Here is an 11,206-nt window from a genome sequence, read left to right as displayed (position 1 = left end):
AATCTTTAATTATTCACTGTTGCTGGAGAAAGGCATTCATACGACATATATTTTTTTAATTTGCTTCATGGAACATTAAATGGGAAAGTTTAAAAAGTTATATATAGGCTGATAAGATTGATCAGTGGATACAGGTGCCTACTGCAACTCCTTCTGTTTATAAACAAGGAAACTGAAATTATGTCTAAATAAAGTGATTTTATTGCATTTTTTTGGACTGGGAGGAGTAGTCTTACCACCCAGCTTGACTATCTGTTTTAAACAACTGAGTTGAAAGACGAGCCAGTGTCGTGAATTATGAAGCATGGTTCCCTCAGCAGTTGTCCTGTGCCAGAGCTGTCAATGGAACGGATAGCTTGGATTACTGTTCTCGGTTTTTCCTACAGTGACTCCAGACCCCACTCAGTGTTTGCACTGCTAACACAGGAGACACTGTGACCATGAAACTGGTGCCACACAAACAAGCTGTCCACAATAACTCACCAGTAAGACATTTCTGCTGAGAGACAAAAGCTGTGCTCATCCCCATGTCCCGGTGGTGCATTCTTGACCATGTCCATTAGTAGGCTGTCTACCTGGTGTCACTGCCCCAAGAAGCCACCACCCAGCTGGTGCAGGATCCTCTAACCCATCCTCTCCTTCAGCTGTGAACTCCCAGTACTGATGGGCATCTCAGGAGGAGAGTTTGAACAATTTCTGACCCTTCCAGCTGACTCCTGTAATTGCTCTTACAGCTGACCAGCTGCCAGAACAGCTGTTCAACTTACCTTAATATTTTGCTGCCATGTAAGTGTTTATCAGCTCAAGAACTGGGAATTGTCATTTTCAACCAAAATAAGAGTTTCCCTTAGTTCTAAAACTTCATTCCTATCCTAGGAGACATTGTGACTCATGCCTTTGTTTATCTAGTGTTCCTTCGACCATCTTTAGATGGAGACAGGGCACCCTTCACAGCTCCTGGCCAGCGGTCTCCTAGGACAGACACTGTCATACCCGCTGCAGGTATAGCTGCCTCTTGAGCTGTTCATCTCAGCCGATACAGTCTGATTCAGTGAAATGGGTACAGACAGTGAAGAGTTCATAGCTAAATGTTCGGGTTACCTTACTGTTTAGTCTAGTGAATGCAAGCCTAAGCATTAGTCTTTAGTACTAAATGCTTTAAGTGGGAAAGAGGCTTCTTCCTCCTGGGCCTGCAGGAGCCTCTTCTGGTGACATTGTGAACACTGGGTTTGAAATTACAACTCTTAGAAGACCGCACTGTCTCTGCTGAGAAGAGTACTCTGGGGGAACTCCCTATGTATACCTGAGCCTGCAGTTCAGAGACAAAATGAAGGAATCTGGACGAGATGCCAGAGGGACACCTTTCTGTTCTCGCATACAGAGATTTACAGCCCATTGACATTACTGCATCAGTCTTAACCACAGAATTCTTAGAGTGCCAACTCGAAGCCGACACAACGACAATCTTATGCACAAATAACATCTGGAACACTGTTTAACAGGAGTGGCTCCACAGCTGCATTTTTCTAGAACAAGTTTATCTGGCTGCCGTGTAATCATTTAAAATATTTTATTAAGCACTGACTTAAAAATGCAAGAGAAAAAAGACTGTGGCACCTCAGAGCAAATGCTTGAAGGTAACCAAATATCATTATAAATATTGCACTTTATAAAATCCTTTTTATATCTTCATCCAACTCGACTCTAGAATATCCTCCTACAGAGATGTATGTACAAGCTTCCTGCTGCTGGTGCTTGCTGCTGTTCCCTATCAGGCAGTCGGTGGGAGGGTTCTCAGATGTCTGACCTCTCAGTGCAGGACCAGGTCTTCCACCAGGGAAATGGAGGCTGGGCTCACACATCCATCACATGAGGAGTAACTTAGCTCCATCTCTCAGAACGCTCAGTATTAAATAGCATGGGTTGTTTTTTCTACGTGGGGAGAAGAGATCTTCAGCGGTGATGAGCAAGTTCAGGTTATGTGACAGAGCTCAGGCTAACACTGCTTGTTCTTCAGGGCGTTCATGGGCTTCTGATTCTTATTCTTGAACATCTTGACAAAGCTGTTTGGCATGATTTTGCCACGCCCATCTTCACCCACTTGTCCCATAATAATGTAATTGAGACCTAAAGAAAGAGAATGTAAAGATAACTGGGTTTTTGTCTTCATGCTCATGGCTAATGGCTTCCTTCTCTATCAGAAGTGGACCTTGGTTTAGCCCTGATTTCACTTCCCCACAACAGCCCCTGACCGGACAGGTCCATGGCTTGCCTCCCCTCTCTTCACCTTCCCCTCTCTGCTTCTGAGCTTTCCAGTAAGCAAGGCCACAGCTCCGTCCTTACCTCGTCTGAGAAGGGGGCACTGCCTGCAGACCACAGTGAGCTTGACACTCATGTTCTTGCCAGCCTGCTGAATGGCCAAGTTGCCCTCCCTGTAGATGCTGATGATCGAGACTGTGGCATGCAAACTCCCACCTCGAGTGACTGTCGTGATGACTGTGCCAGCTAACACTGTAGAGAAAAGAGCCCACATCGAAGGTAAATCCAGGCAGAGCTGAAAACGATTTCAATCCTTTTAAGTTTCAGAAGTGAAATTCACGTGTTAAAGGGGTCTCAAAATTTAAATCACTAAAATGCAGGTAAAAAAAAAAAATCATGCTATGTTTGGGTGTAACTTCCCAGAAGAGAGATCTATCTGTTTTCCCAACTGCAATCTGCTGCTGAGATGGAGACCCTCTTAACACATTCTCTCTAACACGTGGATAGATTGTCACTTAAGGGGTGGAGTTAGAAGCCTTGTTCTTAAGCACTTAGCAACCCTGTTTATCTCACTTAGGAAATGAAAGTAGAGAACAACTGAGTTAGAACTTAAAACACAGTGTGAGCTGTGCACTCCCAATACAACCAAAACCTTACATCCGGGAGCGTTTCCTTCCATGGCTGAGGACTCGCCGTCTCTTGGTGGTATTTGGTCACTGTGCCATCTAAGTGAGCCACAGATGAAAGGCTAAAACTAATTTTAGACACAGGTAACATAACCCCACCCCCAGGACAGTGTGAGCCCCTGGCGCTTATTGGAATACATCAAGCTCCTAAAATCAGAGTTCCCGGCACACCTTCCTTTGATTCCTAGTAATATGGGTCCATTGAAAAATGTCAGTCTGTAGCCGAAGGAAATCAGGAGACCCCCAAAGCACTGGAAGGTGGTTCCTTCCATAGAAGACTAACCCAGTTGTGGTTGCAAATACATCTGGCAATACTTGCTTCCATTTTTATGCAATCATTTTAATTCAGCATGAAAACTGCACAAAATCCATCTCTTCCCTACAAGACAGTCCCAGGGTTGCAGTCACCACATAAAGGCACTGAAAGCAAGCCGGGACTTGGGGGTGGAGGTGAGGGGCTTGCTTTAGATAACCTGTTGGGCTGAAGCAACTTTCTTTTCCTAATAAGATTCAATTTGGCATCTTTTGTCCTCAAGTGGTTTTCACAATGGTACACGTTTTTAATTGGAAGAAATCCCTTAGAAACCCCAAGCACTTAACTCCTCCTTCTTCAGGTTCTGGTTTACAAGAGCTCCGGTTGGGTGTGTCCGATTTTCATGTTTTACCTCAGCACTTTGAAAAGACACGACTGAGAAGATACTTGCATTTCTTTTGAGAGAGGCCAGTTTTTGAATGTGAGCCTAATTATTGAATGTCTTTAAGCTGAGTCCCAGATTTGAGAAAGTAAATCTCTGGTGTGTGAAAAAAAAAGACTATTACAGGCTTTTTCACAAAGTTCATCAGAATACACGAAGTAACAGTGTCATGGACCAAGAGTCAGCTTTTAAACTGATATATGGGAGTGGAGGGGGGGACTGTTTGTAAAGCTTATTTTTCTGATTGTGAAACCAAATAGTTCAAAGAGTACAGGGGGACACACTCTGGTGACCAGGACTATGCTTCCGTGGGTGAATGAACCATGTTGTTGAACGTTCAAGTCATGGGAGTGCCTTTGAGATTAAGCACACAGTCTCCTCCTGTTTCTCATTAGAGAGAAGGCTGGCTTCTGTTTCTTACCGAAGTTGCTTGAACAATAATTGCTCTCCAGGGTCCCCATTCGTCTGCACTTTTGCTGACACAGGGCCACAGTGGGTTTTAAACCTAATTCGAAGAAATTCAAAGAAGGGAGTCATGAGATTCAGGAGGATGAATTCAAACATAATTGGTGTTTGCGTCAGAATCTAGCCAGTTGAAATTAGCATTTATTTCCCTGAGCCACCATGCTTACCCCTGCAGTGAAACAATTATGAACCACACACTCAAGAGAAATTCTTCATGCTACCAAGTACTGTTCTTCCTCACAGGAACTTAACTACTGAAATTTACCGAATTTTAAACCTGAGATCAAAGATAATCCACGATTAGTCTCGTTCACTTCTCCTTTTAGAGCGGTGGTTCTCACTTCCAAATGCTGTGACCCTTTGATACAGTTCCTTACGTTGGGGTGAACTCCAGCCGCAAAATTATTTTTGTTGCTACTTCATTACTGTGATTTCGCTACTGTTTGGAATTGTAATGTAAATATCTGATGTTTCTGATGGTGTTAGGTGACCCGGGGAAAGGTTGAGATCACCGCTTTGTATGAATGTATTATGCTTCACATCGGAACAGAATTAATCAACCTGAGTGCCCAGCTCAGGGGAAAAAAAAAGACAAAAAAACCTGCCCAACAAATCTGAAGTGACAGAGCACAGGCTGATTCTTCACAAGAGGAATTCTATGGTGTTCTCATGAGGGCAAGAAGAACTTTCTTGGTGTGCTTAAAATATACAGCTCTCTAGTTGTCAATAGCACCGGGATTTGGAATGCTACTCACGTGTAAAGTGTTAGGTTTGATTTGAGGAGTCACCAAGCTATTTATTTTGAACCCAGCATTGGCTATAAAGATCTCAAGAAGTAAACAGTTATCAGCTCCATCCATCAAGAGATACAAGTTCAAAGTATAATTGGACACGACCACAGTTGTTCTCAATTGGTGTTAACTGTTCTGTAGGTGACATACGATGAGCATAGGAGAGGTTCGAGCTATCCTGACTAGAGTGGCACCCATGGCATCTAATTCACAGCTTCAACTGTGTGTCTGTACTGGTTGGCCTTTGTCAACCGGACACAAACTGAACCATATCTTGGAAGAGGCGATCTTAAGTGAGAAAATGCCTCTGTAAGTTTGACATGCAGGCAAGTCTGTAGAGCATCTTCTTGATTGATGATCATGTACTGTGGATGGTACCATCCCTGGGCTCATGGTCCTGGGCTGTATAAGAAAGCAGGTTGAGTGAGCTTCGAAGAGCAGGGCTGTAAACAGCACCCCTCCATGGCCTCTGCACTAGCTCCTACCCTGACTTCTCTGGATGATGGACGACATAAGAAGAAATAAATTCTTCCCTCCCCAAGTAGCTTTTTGGTGATGGTATTTTATCACAGCAGCACAAACGCTGGCTAAGAGTCCATTGCAACTCAGATGGGGTCCTGTAACTGAATGTGAGGTGTCACAAAAAGTTTGGCAATGCTAAAAGGTTTCTGAATGCATGGTGGCTAAAAAAACTAATTCAGTTTCAAACACATAAGGTATCTGTATCTGAGGTGTTGGTGGCAATGTTTGCCTGTGCTGCACTGTAAATTGCAGTCTTGGTTCTGAACACAGAATGTCACACAACACATGCTATGGGGCCCTCACACCAACCAATACTGCCTGCAACACCTCTGCTCAGATTTCAGACAACTGCATGGGGCAGCTGTGAGTTTTTACTGTAGCTGTAAAGTTTCCTGCCCTGAAACACAGAAATTAGTTTTCTCCAAGGGAGTCTCCCTGGGGAAACAAACCACACTTAAGGGTGGGTCACATGCCAGCAGTACAAAACCCACACAAAAGGAACCTAATGGCAACTTGCAGGTTCTTTGTCTCCTAATGTTAAGTAAGGGCATTGTTTTTAAACCTTACAGAGCCTTTGTGTATTTACTGCAGCTTTGTTTTAATGGTTTGGTTTTTATGAGATTCCTGAGTGTGTGAGTGTGTGTGTCTCCGTGTCTATATGTGCTTCTTGCGTGTATTCTTCTGTTCTTTTTCTTAAACATATATATATATATATATATTTAAGAATTCAGAAGCACTTTAGAAGGATGAAGCTATATCATTTGTACTGGGTAGTCCTTTGACAGCTGTCAAGTTGTGTCACAAGCTAAAGACAGTCAGAAAAAGAGAATCTTAATTGAGAAAATGCCTTCATTCGACTGACTGGAGGCATGTTAAGTGTATGAATGTTTTGCCTACATATATGTCTATGTACCACATGTACGCCTGGTACCCAGAGAGGCTGGAAGAGGGGGTTGCATCCCTTAGAACTGGAATTCCAAACAGTTGTAAGCTGCCATTGTGTATGCTGGGAATCTAACTTAGGTCCTCTGGAAGAGCAGCCAGTACTCTAACCGTCTCTGAGGCTCTGAGCCATTTCTCTAGTCCTAGCATTTTTCTTGATTATTAATTGATGTGGGAGTGCTCAGGCCACTGTGGGTGGTGCTGGGCAGGTGGTCCTGGGTTGTATAAAAAAAAACAAGCTGAACCAGTCACAAAAAGCAAGCCAGTGAGCACTGCTCTTCCATGGTCTCTGACTCAGTTGCTGCCCCCAGCTTCCTACCTTGAGTGCTTGGCCTGACTTCCCTAAGGGATGGACTGCTACCGGAAGTGTAAGATGAAATAAAGCTTTCCACTTCAAGTTGGTTTTAGTCAGTGTTTTGTCATGGCAATCGACAGTGAAGTAGTCTCCTGACGGATTGCGGAAAACCCACTCCTTTTCAGCCTTGGAATGTTTATCTGGGAGTGGGTGGGTGCCCTACCTTGATGCTTCTTGCCTGACAGTATATCTCTGCCCTCTTTAAGTCAGAGGCTGCACCATTCCACCTAGGTCATCTTGTGGTCTTGATCTCAGTTTCTGCACTCACAAACAGCCCTTAGCTCAGCCTTTCTCCTATGCATTCTTGCACCATCTCCAAGGGTCCACCATCTTCATGGATGATCCAGTTTCATCCTCATTAGGGACTATCCTCTGTTGCATCTGCTACTCAAACCTAAGCTCAGATGTTCCCACGTGGAACCATGTGTTGCCCATCTCTTAGACGGCAAATTTAGATATCCTAATATCCAGGTGTCTTAGTTAGGGTGTCTACTGCTGTGAAGAGACACCATGACCAAGGCAACCCTTATAAAAAGATTTCACGGAGGCTGGTTTACAGTTTCAGAGGTTTAGTCCATTATCATCATGGTGGGAAGCATGGTGGCATGCAGGCAGACATGGTGCTGGAAAAGAAACCGAGAGTTATGTCTTGATCCACAGGCAGCAGAAGGGGATTGTGTACCACCCTGGGTGGAGATTGAACATAGGTGATCTCAAAGCCTCTTCCCACAGTGACACATTTTCTCTAACAAGGCCACCCCTACTCCAACAAGGCTATACCTCCTAATAGTGCCACTCCCTGTGGGCCACCAAGCATTCAAACACAGGAATCTATGGGGCCATTCCTATTCAAACCACCACACGAGGAGAGCTTTCCTTCCTTCAAGATCTTTTTTTTTTGTTTTTTGTTTTTCGAGACAGGGTTTCTCTGTGTAGCCCTGGCTGTCCTGGAACTCACTCTGTATACCAGGCTGGCCTCGAACTCAGAAATCTGCCTGCCTCTGCCTCCCGAGTGCTGGGATTAAAGGCATGCGCCACCACCGCCCGGCCATTTATTTAATCCAATGGCTATCTCACCCTGTCACTGGAGGATCCATCCATGCTTGGAGTGTTCACACGTCCCCAACCAACCCTAGCTGGCTTTTACTTGCTCAGTTACATCACTTGGCTTCAACAGTCCATTTTCCAGTCAACAACTTTCTGTACCTTCATTCAAACTGTCATGTCTCCCCCTTCAATTCCCAGAAGTCCTGCAGGAGGATGCTCTTTTTGGTGCCTGCCCTTGAGTCAGCTGAGTTCACAGATGTGCACCAGAAACTAATGGGTCCTGTGAGTCACCTGACTGTCCCATTTCCATAGCCATTTTCAGATTTTCATTTCCCTAGTTGCTGGTGCTACCTTGCTCCTGGGTGCTGGCCTTGCCTGTGCTCAGAGGGAACAGAAGTCACGGCAGAGAATGTCCTTGATGTATCCACTGACCCTCAAGGCAACCTCCACCCTCACACTCTCTTTGCTTCTCTTACAGAAGAGGCTACCCCTCTTGTCCAAGTCTTTTGGGTATGTGGTGTGCAGCCTTTGTGACAGAGCTTCCCACCTCTGTTCCTGTCCCCTGCACTGACCTTTGTCACACATGACCTTTGCGTCACACTGGTGTGAATGTGTTCACCTCTCAGTGCCCTTCTCTCTTTCCTTTGAAGACCAAATGTGTGCTGTGCATTTCTAGAACTTTCTGTTTCTTCACCTTGCTACACATTCCCATTACACCCTGGCTTCTGCCTGCATTGCACCACTTATAAAACTCCCAAGCATGGGTTAAACACACAGGGTTTAGTCTCATCAACAGGAGGCTCACTGACCACCTCTTCTGAAGGCATCTTCTAGGAGTTGTGCTGTGAACGTCCTTCCTCCTCCCTCTTCTCTCCTCCTCATCCTCCACCAAAGTTAGATTTCCTCAAAGTTTTGTCCCTTCTTTCCCCCCTGCGCCTCAACCTCTCCCTGGGGAGATAAATCTCCCTTTTTTTTTTTTTTTTTAAATTATTTTTATGTGTATGAATATTGTTGCCCACATGTGTGTACAAATGCCCCACACCTGTTTGGTACTCCTGGAGGTCAGAAGAGGCTATTGAATTCCCTGGAACTGGAGCTCTAGGTTGCTGTGACCCACCCTGTAGGTTCTGGGAATCAAGCCAGGTCCTGCTGAGCCATCTCTCCAGCCCTGGAAGCCCCCATTGCATGGCCCTCATGACCCCCAACTCTGCATAAACCTTCCTTCTCTGGCCTAGAAGTCCAATAGTCTGCCTGCATGGCGTGTCTTATAGACACCTCAAGCCTTTGCCTGTGACTCCTACTCCCCAGTCTGCTTCAGTGAGCAGTAACTTCTTTCCCCGAGTTGTGCAAGCCAGGGACCTGGGAGATATTGTCCAGTTAACCACCAGGGTCTGTCACTGTCCTCCACTCATCTCTGGACTATGTATTTGTGTTGCGACGTAGTTAAGCCAAACAACCACAGAGCATGCTCATTGTCTTGATCCTTATAATCCATTCATTTCCTAGGGGCCAGGTTGCAGCCAACAAATCTCATTTGGATCTTTACTTAACACTCTCCACAGCTTCACCTTGTGAAGCTTAGTTGTTGGGGGCCAACTTTTAGCAGAAAGCGGCTATCAGCTTTGCAGCCATCTTGAGCCATATACCCTGACATGTGACTTGGATTACAATAGCCTACAACAGCTGAGAACACTCCGATAATCTTGGTTTAGATACCTTGAGATTAAAGGTGCGTGAGATTAAAGGTGTGTGACTTAAGAGTATGACTTAGAAGTATAGAGATCAGAGTTAGAGACAAGACCTAAGGGCATGATTAAAGGTGTAACTTAGAGGCGTGGCTTAGAAGTGAGACATATAAAAGGCAGAGACAGAACAGATCAGAATCAGACTGAGATCAGAGAATCAGACACATCAGACATTAGGTAGAAGACACTTGGCGACAGACAGAGACAGACAGAGCAGACAGAGGAGACAGAGAAGGAAACACTTAGAGGAAGAGAGACTGAAGAATAAACGGGATTGAATCACACCCTGTCTAGTCTCCATTCTTCGAGTCTGCCCTCACCCTCGCTCTTGCTGAACCTCAACCCGTGGACCAGAGCGGCAGCTTGGGCCGGGATACAGTGGCTGCCCAAACGTGGGTCGGCCCGGGCCTCAACATTTTGCCTGAGCTGCAACATTTATTTTGGCCACCCCAACGTGGGGCTAGTGTGGACCCCAACACTTAGTTCTAAAAAGCCAAGTTATTGAGGGCATACGGAGAGAGGCGAGGCTCAAAGATGAAGCTATAGAGACTGAGGGCGATACTAGTTGAAGGCTTTTATGTACCATGTACAGGAATTTGGTCTTCTGGGCGCTCAGGTATGGTAATCACCAGGCACATTAGTTCCTGCGTGGCTAGTTACATTGTAAGCACTCACCAGGGGTGCCATATTGGATCACACAAGTACAGATGATGCACTTTAATGGAAGAATGATGTGACCTATGCTGGCTTGGGAGATGCAAGCGGTGCGGTAAGATAAACGGAGGCAAGATGACTGTGAGAATGTCTCTTGATGTCAAGGATGTGTTGGGGCAAACAAGTAGAAGACAGGCTTGAAGCACAGGAGTATGCCAGAAGATAGATGAGTGTCATACGGTTTCGTTTAAGTGACATGAAACGTTTGGGAGTGAGTTGCAGTCCACATTTGCAGTTTTACAGAAAGTCCAAATTGAAGATAATGCCAGAAAGCCACTAGCACCATGGATCTGTCCAGATAGTTCACTTTAAGAACATGTGGTCCCCTGTGCTGGGTTGGGGACACTGGACAGTAGACTATGTGGCAATGTGCAGCCAGGCCACAAGGTGGCGTGCTGTGAGAACCAGAACTCCCGGGCCATGTCTATGTTCAGAACCACCCTGCTGGACGGGGATGAGAAGACAGCAGGCAACCAAGCTTATGCCATTAGCTGCCACTTTACCCTCTCCCTGTCTTGGGGTTTCTAAGCTGAGTCATGACTTGCCAAAGGGTGGAACAGGTAGAACATAGAGACCAATCCCAGGCCCCGGCACCTGCACTCAGCATGACCACAGCCATCTCCCGCTTCTGAAGACAGAAGGGAGAGGGGGGAAAAGGTGACCAGGACATCAGTCTTCAAATCACAGTTAAGCAGGAGGAATGCTCTAGAGTCCAACAGCACTGTGCTGTGACCACAGGCTTATTGTATTATAAATAGTTAAAATAGTACGCTTATTTTATTTTTTATTATGGAGGTGTGTGTGTGCAGAGGTCAGAGCACAGCTCTGTGAATCAGCTCTTTTCCCCACCTCTATGTGGATCTGAGGAATCAAGCTCCGGTTGCCACCCTTGCATAGCAAGCACCTCTTCCTGCTGACACTCCCCAGCCCTGGAGTACATATAAGACCTAGAAGAGGTGAGCTCCAAGCTTCCTAATACAAATGA

At 45.5% G+C, this 11,206-nt stretch overlaps 1 protein-coding gene across 2 annotated transcripts in view; it reads right to left on the bottom strand.

Annotated features, from left to right (window-relative positions):
* Window positions 1-1,553: 1,553 nt before the first annotated feature.
* The window catches only part of Pcolce2 (procollagen C-endopeptidase enhancer 2), a 57,216-nt gene continuing 47,563 nt past the window's right edge, over window positions 1,554-11,206 (bottom strand). For both annotated transcript variants that reach the window (XM_034484577.2, XM_076918045.1), the window contains exons 7-9: window positions 4,062-4,145; window positions 2,344-2,511; window positions 1,554-2,127 (exon numbers count right to left, since the gene is read on the bottom strand). In XM_034484577.2, coding sequence (XP_034340468.1) covers window positions 1,997-2,127; window positions 2,344-2,511; window positions 4,062-4,145 — 383 coding nt within the window. In that variant the 3' untranslated portion in view covers window positions 1,554-1,996. The remainder of the gene's footprint in view (window positions 2,128-2,343; window positions 2,512-4,061; window positions 4,146-11,206) is intronic.

Source organism: Arvicanthis niloticus, chromosome 21 (genome assembly GCF_011762505.2).
Source record: "Arvicanthis niloticus isolate mArvNil1 chromosome 21, mArvNil1.pat.X, whole genome shotgun sequence".
Classification (NCBI taxonomy): domain Eukaryota; kingdom Metazoa; phylum Chordata; class Mammalia; order Rodentia; family Muridae; genus Arvicanthis; species Arvicanthis niloticus.
This window is presented reverse-complemented; position numbering and strand designations above follow the sequence as displayed.